The sequence below is a fragment of the Sabethes cyaneus genome, chromosome 3, assembly GCF_943734655.1.
Source record: "Sabethes cyaneus chromosome 3, idSabCyanKW18_F2, whole genome shotgun sequence".
Lineage (NCBI taxonomy): Eukaryota > Metazoa > Arthropoda > Insecta > Diptera > Culicidae > Sabethes > Sabethes cyaneus.
In genome coordinates, this window is record NC_071355.1 from 142872520 (window position 1) to 142882790 (window position 10271).

The 10271-nt window shown below is 38.2% G+C and overlaps 2 protein-coding genes across 2 annotated transcripts; one reads left to right on the forward strand and one right to left on the reverse strand.

Annotated features, from left to right (window-relative positions):
- The first annotated feature begins 5869 nt into the window (after positions 1–5869).
- LOC128743160 (DNA-directed RNA polymerases I and III subunit RPAC1) lies at positions 5870–7009 on the forward strand. The gene is made up of 2 exons (XM_053839685.1): positions 5870–5881; positions 5947–7009. The coding sequence occupies exon 2, from the start codon at positions 6014–6016 to the stop codon at positions 7007–7009; it is 996 nt and encodes a 331-aa protein (XP_053695660.1). The 5' UTR covers positions 5870–5881; positions 5947–6013.
- Positions 7010–7099: 90 nt separating this feature from the next.
- On the reverse strand, positions 7100–8548 carry LOC128740218 (zinc finger protein 180-like). Its single transcript, XM_053835751.1, has 2 exons — positions 8438–8548; positions 7100–8380 (listed from the first exon to the last, which is right to left on the reverse strand). The coding sequence occupies exons 1-2, from the start codon at positions 8546–8548 to the stop codon at positions 7100–7102; spliced, it is 1392 nt and encodes a 463-aa protein (XP_053691726.1).
- Between the last annotated feature and the right edge of the window lie 1723 nt (positions 8549–10271).

The window sequence follows — 10271 nt, forward strand, 5'->3', positions numbered from 1 at the left end:
GAACAAGCACGATGGACGATGCACGAGCACGATGCGTAAGCGTTTGACAGCAGCCGCCCCCAACAGAGATGCCAGATTTTTCTAAAAAAATTGCCAGAACTGCTCGAAACCTGGAGCAAAACTGCTCGACATCCAACAAGAATTCTAGATAGAATTAACAAAAGGGCGAATGTCGCAAATGTAAAAAAAAGGGGGAGAGTTACTTTTTGCTGGACCAGCATAGGAAAATCAACCCTCATTTGGTTCAGCGGGGTGGTGTGGCTGTCAAATCACATACATTGTCCATGTCCCACTCATCGGTTTTGATCAGAGATGCCAGAAATGAAGACATGTCTTCATTTTGAAGACATTTTAGTTACAAAAAAGTGAAATGTCTTTGCTTGAAGACACCCAAGTAACCACAAGCATTAACGCATAACCCCATATTGGCTGTAGCTCGGCATCGCTAATACCAGACAGCGGTATATCAGCAATTCGCATGGTTAAAACTTTTGTATAAACATTGCTAATGCGTTTAAGCATTATCGTAAATTAGCATTATTAAAAACACTATTTGCGTATATAATGTTACAATATGTTGCTTACAAGCTTTAGGACAAATCTTTAAAACGTACCGTAAATGTTAATAAAATGCTTATACCTGACTTCGTTTTTGCTTATTTACGGCCACTACTCATACTCTGTTTCACCTAACTGCTGCTGTCTTTTTTCAACCAATTGAATTCTAAAATCAACTACGAACGACGATTTAAGTACGACTAATTACAACCCACTCATCTATAACAGCTGTGGTTAAGATATCAAAGGCGCCAGCAAATGAACCATGCAGGGATACACGCACCCATCAGGTTCAAGTCTCATTAAAGGTAACATTTGAAATGCAAAAAAAATCCATTCGTCGTAAATAATGAAGTAACGCATAGCTTGAGAAGCTGCTAGAACCAGCGGACTTAAAAAATAAATATGAAATATATTTATTTTTGTCTTTTGACACGCCGGCCGAATTGATGTTTTTATATTTTTTTCGCAAACAGGCTAAAAATAACGATATGTCGATAATGCAGGCGAAGCGATGTTTAATTCATGCCGTAATGGTGCTTTAGCAATTGCTATTATAATGCAGCTTTAATTTGACAATAGTGGGGCCCTTTTCCACTTTATTACTGCATTTATTGTACATGTAAGAAAATAACACATTATATGATATGCTTTGTAGCGCACTATAAAGCATTACAATTGAATTGATATAAAGCTTCGTGGTTACTTGGGGCATGTCTTCACCATGCAATTTAAATGAGCGGAAAGAAGACAAATGAAGACATTTTTCCTTGATTTGTGAAGACTTTTCAAAAAATCACCTGGCATCCCTGGTTTTGATACCTTTGGTACTGGGACCTACTTTTAAAGGTTGATTCGTTTTAAAACAACTGAAACTAATTAGGAAGCAGTTAAACACAGCCTTTTAGTTATAATTTAACTACTGTCTATTAGATGTTATTTTCGATACGCTGGCTGGTTCCAAATTGTCGCCATCCATAGATGTTTAGTCCGCAAAATTTTGACAATTTCACACCCCTGATTCGGTTTGTTTACGCAAGTTAATAGCAACCGTTCGCTACCTGGTTGTGATTATTGGAACTGCAAAAAAGTGCAATTCCCAAAATGCTTGCTGGCACCTATATGGAGCTCAACTTTAAAAGTAATTGTAGCCTTTGCCTGGTCGCAAATGTCCTAGGCAATGCTCACCTGCGGAAGAAGTTCGATTCTTCCGTTATTTGCTGGGGAAATTCAAGGCCACAACTTGAAGTCAACAGCACACTACTTCTTACCGAAATAATTGAAACAATTTTAACTATACAGTGGACCTCCGTTCGTTTGAACGATTCCTCATGCAAACTAACGGGGTTTGTTTTTAATTTGAACGACTGGTAACCCTAAACATGCTGGAGCTTGTGTGAACTGGCTGCCCTGCTCTTTGTTATTGTTTGGTGGTTTGATTCAGTTGGCAGATGCAAGCAGCGAATATTTCATTCTCCGATCGGATTTCTACCATAATCGTTGGGAAAACGCAATGTGAAACAGATTAAACACGCTAGAACAGTACAAACAAATCGTGTTTATGTGCATTGTCTGCATAAGCAAATGATGTCATATTGAGAATGACATTTGAACCATTTTTAATTTGCACGTCGTGCAAACCAACGGGGTTCAAATTAAAAAGTGTTCAGATTAAAAACGGTCAAACAAACGGGGGTCCACGGTACTATAATTTATATTTAACTATTTGAAGATGTTGAAAGAAAAAACTTAAAGAATTCACGAGCTTGAGAAATTGCTTCTTGTCTAGCTTCTTGTCCAGGCTTCAGATCGTTCGAGAGTGTGGAAAATTTTCATTTCGCCTACTGCGATCACCAAACAACTTCCGTTGCCAAAAACCTGTTATTCCGGCGCCGGCATGGGGATGTTTATATTTTACGTACCAGTGTCGCCAACATTATCCAAACCAGGAACCGAACTGATGGCTTGCAGCAACACAACTTTACTTACTGGTCTTGTACAGCCTGAATTCGTTAATTGGGCCACGATTGCACTCCAGCTGATTCGCTAATTGGGCCGACTGACAGTTGTTAGAAATTTCTAAACTCGAAAATTCCATACAATTTTGACATTCAAGTTGTCATATAGCCCAATTAGCGAACACCCAATTAACGAACCGCCCAATTAACGAACCACCAATTAACGAAACTTTGCTGTATATGTTCATTTCGCTGTTTTCACGGAAACTGTTCTCACCTTTTTATCTGGTCCATAATATACAGCAAAGTTTCGTTAATTGGGCGGTTCGTTAATTGGGTGTTCGCTAATTGGGCTATGTGACAACTCGAATGTCAAAATTGTATGGAATTTTCGAGTTTAGAAATTTCTAACAACTGTCAGTCGGCCCAATTGGCGAATCAGCTGGAGTGCAGTCGTGGCCCAATTAACGAATTCAGGCTGTACTTTTTCAATTAACCCCTTTGGCCAGTTTCCACGGTGCAAAGACTCGTCCACCAACATTATCAGATCGCCGGCACAGTATTCATGGTACTTCCTATTGTCAGGCCATTTGCGACTCCTAATTAACTCGGGGCGATACTCAGCCACCCATCTACGCCAAAAACGGTCAGCATAAATTTGAGAATGCTTGTGAGCTGCGCGACAATTCAGCTCTTGCTCATCAAACTCGTGGTCAAACTGGATGGAGTTATTTCGACCTACTGTGTTACCTGACTCACTGCGAAATGCGTTGTATTCGCGGGATCGTGTTGGTTCGAAAGGTTTCGAAAAATATCGCCCTTGTATCGAAAATATCGTTAATTTTGATCACTAAAAATAACGTACTTAAACGTTATATTTCATGTGCCAGTAGTACGCAATAATTGTATTGTGAAACTGAATTGTTATTTATGCAACTTTTTACAAATTAAATGCAATAACAAAAGCACAACTTACAAAAAATCGTTTGTTATCGATATTAACTGCATATGCGTTATAAACGAATAAAGCGTATGGTTACGTTTTATTTCAATAATACGCATATTCGCAGTGAGTCAGGTAAAACAGTAGGAAATTGGCGACGAGTGGCCCAAGACCGAGTTGAATGGAGACGAGTGCTTGAAACAGCACGAGCCACCCCGGCTCTATGCTGCTGAAGAAGAAGAAGAAGTTACTTTTTGCTGGACCAGCATAGGAAAAGCAAGGGCATGGTGTGTTGCTATCTCTTTCCCATGTAGGAGTGAAGAGAGCAACTTTCAAATGGTCCTCGGTAAAGGGGAATTCCCAGCAAATTTTTTGGTTCTTGTCAAAATTAATATTTTGGTACCTATGCGTGGGACATCGAAAATGTATGAATTTGACAGCCACTTCACCCCGTAGAGGAAAAGCAACCCTCACTCGGTTTGTTTACGCTTGCGACATTCGCCCTTTTGTTAATTCTATCTTCATTTTAATTTTCACGTCGTGCAAACCAACGGGATTCAAATAATACAGCAAAGTTTCGTTAATTGGTGGTTCGTTAATTGGGCGTTTCGTTAATTGGGTGTTCGCTAATTGGGCTATATGACAACTTGAATGTCAAAATTGTATGGAATTTTCGAGTTTAGAAATTTCTAACAACTGTCAGTCGGCCCAATTAGCGAATCAGCTGAAGTGCAATCGTGGCCCAATTAACGAATTCAGGCTGTTAAGTGTTCAGGCTAAAAACGGTCAAACGAACGCGGCTACACGGTACTTCGTTCGGATTTCGAGCAGTATTGTTTCTCTTTTCGAAACATTTTATGAAAATCTGGCATCTCTGAATTCGAACCAAAGTGCCAAATATCAAGGGAATGCGCCATTAACGAGAGCAGCGAGCAAAGTAAATTGATATATACCAGGTATGTGACCATCGAGGGTTGCATTAGTGTGTGTAGAAAGAAGAAGAAATAGTTCTGAAATATGGTGGAACTTGCATGAAAATTAAAACTAAATTAATTGTAATTAATGAATGCAGTTATATTATTCCAGAGAAATATTTGAACATTTACAATGAAATGTAAGGAATATATTTTAAAGTCATTTGCACTTGTAGCCTTCTTTATTATGCGTAAAAAATTTGAGAACATGGGTGACTAACTATTTCGATGTGCAATTGAAAAATGAATTAATGTTAATGTAATACTTCACGATCAATGCGGTATACGGTTGCTTGAATTAAAACACGTTCCATCCAACATTTTGCTTGCATGATGCTCTTAAATATCTGCCTTTAATGTCTTCTTTTAAAAAATAGTTTTATTCGAATAGATGCTTGTGCTACTGCTTGAAAATCCTTAAGTTGAAGTCACTGTTCCAAGATGATACCTTTTTATCATAAATTTACCCGTCTCAACACTACGTAGAAAACCATAAAAAGTAATCTTAGATTGCTACAAAACGGTCTTAGAAGATAATTAACACTTTAAAAGCTTACCAGAAATCAGACGAAAAATATCGCGTGCGGATAACAATGTTGCTCATGCTGCTTATTGAACAATCATGTCCGAGCATTTTAAAAAAAATCTTTTTTGTTTTACTACTTGTAGGAAAGCGATATAACGACATTTCTTTGAGACATCTTGATACCGCTTTGACGAAAAAATTTCCGCTTGCAATTTGGAATGTTGCACTTCATTGTATTCATGAAAATACATACTAGAAATAATGTTCTAAGCATAAACATAAAAGCTGTAAGAAAAAAAAGACAAATCTTGCGTATCCAACGATTTTTTAAAAAAATTAACTAATTTTCCATACAAAATGCTCGAAATCTCAGAACTAGTGTAGATGTGTTAGTGCAAAGTGCATATGACAGCTCGCATTGTCATATACCTGGTATATATCAATTTACTTTGAGCAGCGAGTACAACATCGAACAATGAAAATCGATGTTTTGCTTTTTTCTTTTTTTTCTCGCTATGTTACTGCCATTGAAATTTGACACTTTTGGAAGCGTTGACAGTTTTGGAAGCGCGATGTTATCCTCTGTCAAATACATAGCGAGAGATAGCACAGCGCATCCCCTCGCCAAATATAGGCAGGGATACCAGACTTGCAGATTTGTCTGCAAATTCCAGATTTTTGTAACGGTCTTGCAGATCATTATAAATTTGCAGATATTTGCAGTTTTTATGACTTTTATTGTTTTAGTGCAGATTTTTGTTCGAAGCTCTTAAAACTTTCACAGACTTCCTAAAAAAGTGTGCAGATTTTCGCAGATTATTTTCAAACCAGAAAATTCGAGTAGCCGGAAAACTGCTCGATTTTTTCGGTTTTCGAGCAGTTCCAGACATTTTTTTAGAAAATATGGCATCTCTCAATATAGGTAATGTAAACAGAAGCACGTGAATTTAACAAAATATTTAATACGTGTTTGTCGTTTGTTCACAGGTTTTTATTATTTTCATGCTTTAGTTCTGCAGTCATAAGTTTAGAGAACAGAGCGATAAAATACGGAATGGAGCATTCCCAGGGAAAGCCGCTTATATATTTAGAAGAACACAAACTGAAGCAAGATGCCAACGATTATGGATTATCCGATCAATTGTGGGACTTTGAACGCTTCAAGCAGCAGCTGCAAATAGTGATCGTGAGAAATGAGGACAACGAAATGGAGTTTGACATGATTGGTGTGAGTCCAGCAATAGCCAATGCATTCCGCCGATTGATGTTAAGTGAAGTACCAAGTATGGCCATCGAAAAAGTGCACATTTACAACAACACGTCCATAATTCAAGACGAAGTGCTAGCTCATCGGTTGGGTCTGATTCCGCTGAAAGCCGATCCCAGGTTGTTTGAGTACAAGGTAAACGAAAATGATCCAGCTAACGCTTTGGATACATTAGAGTTTGAACTTAAAGTAAAATGCACCCGTAGGAACAAAGAATCTACCGAAATTACCAATAATGATAATATGTACAAGAATCACAGCATCTACTCCGGCCAAATTAAATGGGTACCAATTGGCAATCAAGCGTCAATTTATAAAGAAAACGATGTAGGACCAATAAATGACGACATATTGATCAGTAAAATGCGTCCTGGCCACGAATTTGACATCAAGTTGTTCGCAGTAAAAGGAATAGGCAAGGATCATGCCAAGTTTTCTCCGGTGGCAACTGCTTCCTATCGATTGCTACCAGAAATTCGACTCAATCGACCGGTTGTTGGTAGAGATGCTGTGCTTTTACAGAAATGTTTCTCTCCAGGAGTAATTGAAATCGATAAAAGTGAGCAAGCGTATGTGAAAGATGCCCGATATGACAGCTGCAGTCGAAACGTCTACCGATACCCGCAAATTGCCGACGCCGTTACAATGAGCCGTGTTCGAAATCATTTCATTTTCACGGTGGAATCTTTAGGAGCGCTGAAACCAGAGGTTATATTTGTAGAAGCTGCCAAAGTGCTCAAGAAGAAGTGCAGATTATTTCTTGATGAAATAAAAGGAAATTAGAGATGTTTCAATTCGTTTTATTGATTTCATTGTTGACCAACCCGCCCTTTGCATATCCAAACTATTTTAAAACCCATTTTTTCATGCCACTTAGTTCGTTTCAGGCAATATGTTTATCGATTCCGCTAACTTGTGTGATTTCAGGTGTCCATATAATGTGCTGTTTTGACGAAACGTACGTTGACAAATTGGGCAAGCATATGGACGTTCACTGGTGTGTATTAACCGATGCTGTTTCAAAACCTTGCTATGGGCAAAACTCTGCTCACAAAGATCGCACGAGTAGGGTCGTTCTGTAGTATGAGCCGCCCGGAAATGAACCGTTAGATGACTACGTGTTTTGTAACATTTGTCACATTGAGAACATTTGTAGGGTTTTTGATTGGTGTGACTACGAGTGTGTATTCGAAGTTCCGCTCCAGTGGTAAAGCTCTTCTCGCAATTCGGACAAGAAAAGTTTTTCATTTGATCGTGCCTGCGGAGAACGTGATTACGAAGCATAATCTCGTTCTTGAACCTTTTTTGACACTGACTACATTCAAAAGGAGTATCTGTTGAATGTGAAATTAAGTGACTTTTTAATCCATGGGCTCTAATGAACGATTTACCGCAAAGATCGCATACGAATCGTGCCACATCGTTGTGGCTTTTACGATGAAGCGTTAACGACGTGCTATATTTGTAAGTCCTGCCGCAGTCAATGCAGGAATATTTTTTATTATTTGTGTGCCTCAACATGTGGCTGCGCAATGCTCTGGATGTGCTAAATTCTTGATTGCAGATTTTGCAAACTTCTGGTTTAAGTCCTTGGTGATGACGCAAATGTGCTTGGTATCGATCAGAACTCCGAAATCGCATCAAACATTGCTTGCAGTATAAATTAACAGATTCGTGTTTCGCTGATTCCGGCTCAAGCGCATAAACAACCTCTGCGGTCGTATTTTCGATCACAATCTGTTTACATTTGGTTAGTTCGTTAGTTTCTAACGTAGATAGTGTTGTCTCGTGAACCTGAATCTCATTTTCCGTATCCTTGTCCTGTACGTAATCTTCAATTTCAAATTCGACTTCAATTTCCCTCTGAAGACAATGCTGTGTTTCTTCTTGTTGGTCTTCGATCAGTCTTGAGTTAGTCTGAATAGGTATTTCATTGTCGAAAAGGCATTCTAAAATCTGATGCTTTTCATTTGAATCCACAGCAGATTTTGTATCCGGTAAATTCTTGTTATTTTGCTGCTTTTCATCGTTATGAAGTTTGAAATTTAACAATATATCAGTTTCATGACACTGCTGTTGAAACTTTTTCCAGGTTAGACATTTTCCGTAACAAGAATTGCATATATTTTTAGGAAAACTTGGCCGGAGACTCACCTGAAATGGTATGACTAAAACAGAATCATAATCATAGCGTTTCAAATGGAAACTTACCGAGATTCTCACGCATTCCTGAAACAGTTCTAATACCTGTGAATCATTCAATGGGCGCAAAGATTCTTCACTGTTAGATAAACACCCACGGCAACGGTTTGAGAAATCCATAGTAAATAAAAAAAATTCTTCGCAAAAACAAAATAATTTTTGATTTTGATTGCTTTTGTAAATATAAATAAACGCAAAGCCTCGACAAGCAGAGATGCCAGATTTTACAAAAGGACTGTCTTCAACTACTCAAGGAAATCCTTAAAAACTACTCGAAACGCGGCTACTCGAACTCGCTGGTAAAAGAATCACGACTAACATTTGAAAAAGGCCAATCAACCAAACGTAAACAAATCGAATGAGAATTGTCTTTATTTCATTACAGACTATAGATTATACAGAGGCGACAGGCACTCCAAAACCGCAAAATCTTGAATCAAAGCGGAAAGTAACCTTGGTACTCTCCGCCATTGGTATTAGGGAAAATAATCCAGATTTAGCTGCCAGGCACAATATTTAAAATATTTGATCGAGAAAATTAAATTGTACTCCACTGAAAACGGGTAGGGTCCCAAATTTATGCAAGCATAAATATCTGTATTTATGCTTGCTCTGCATGCGACTATAGTTACTATATACAGCAAAGTTTCGTTAATTGGTGGTTCGTTAATTGGGCGGTTCGTTAATTGGGTGCTCGCTAATTGGGCTATGTGACAACTTGAATGTCAAAATTGTACAGCCTGAATTCGTTAATTGGGCCACGACTGCGCTCTAGCTGATTCGCTAATTGGGCCGACTGACAGTTGTTAGAAATTTCTAAACTCGAAAATTCCATACAATTTTGACATTCAAGTTGTCACATAGCCCAATTAGCGAACACCCAATTAACGAACCGCCCAATTAACGAACCACCAATTAACGAAACTTTGCTGTATATAGTTCGGCGGATAGAAAACCAGGCGAATTGGCATCCCTGATTTATGAAATTAAATTTGAAATTATGGTGAAATGTGCAGGTTTTTACGAGAAATAATCACTGGCGGGTGTTGAAAATGACTAGTTCTATGAAAATAAAGTGTGTTTTTTTAACATTACTCCTGCATTTTGGATTTTGAAAAGCTTTTGGCTCCGCTTTTGACGTTTATTTGGCTCCCGATTTTCTATCCGCCGAACTATTGTGCATTTACTTGATCGATGGATTCCGAGGGGAGTTCAGGTACTGTTTCAAACGTTCCAAAGGTAAAAAAATGACTAAATTGGCAACACAGTTCGTAATGTTTTATCGCCATAACTGGCAACACAGGCTCATTGCGTTTCTGTCGCAACCTTAATCGTGACTTCGTGTTAATCATACAAAAGCATTAAACAAATTGTTTTCGAATACGAACGTTATTGCTTTGTTATTACTTGTTTGGATAATGCAGGATAAACTACGCTTTATTCATTATGAAATTTCGGCAAACCGGCGTTGAAAATACAAATTCATTTCATGGTGAATTTCATTGCGTTTCTTCTGATAGAACGGTAATTCCTAGGTTTATTTACTTTGCTCGATTGGTTCCAATAATGAAACAGCGATGATAACACAATTTGACATTTTATCTGTCAAAAGCTAAAAACGACCCTTTTTACGACCGTTCAGAAACACGACTGTTTCAACCGTCGTGTCCAGTAAGGGAATGCGCGCACAATATATATATATAGTAACTATACTTGCGACCTGCCTGCGACATTTGGTTTCGAGCAGCTGTGCTTTGCTTTGGTTTTCGAGTTTCATTTAATCTGGCATCTCTGATTCATTCGAATTGAAATCCTGTCAAAACAAAAAACCAAAAAATCATCA

What these genes read in the sequence shown, in the direction of transcription:
- LOC128743160 (XM_053839685.1), top strand. Translation starts at nt 6,014, where the DNA reads ATGGAGCATTCCCAGGGAAAGCCGCTTATATATTTAGAAGAACACAAA.
- LOC128740218 (XM_053835751.1), bottom strand. Translation starts at nt 8,548, where the DNA reads ATGGATTTCTCAAACCGTTGCCGTGGGTGTTTATCTAACAGTGAAGAA. An exon ending in AGGAATGCGTGAGAATCTCG is followed by an intron (nt 8,381 to 8,437) that starts GTAAGTTTCCAT and finishes ATACCATTTCAG; the next exon opens with GTGAGTCTCCGGCCAAGTTT.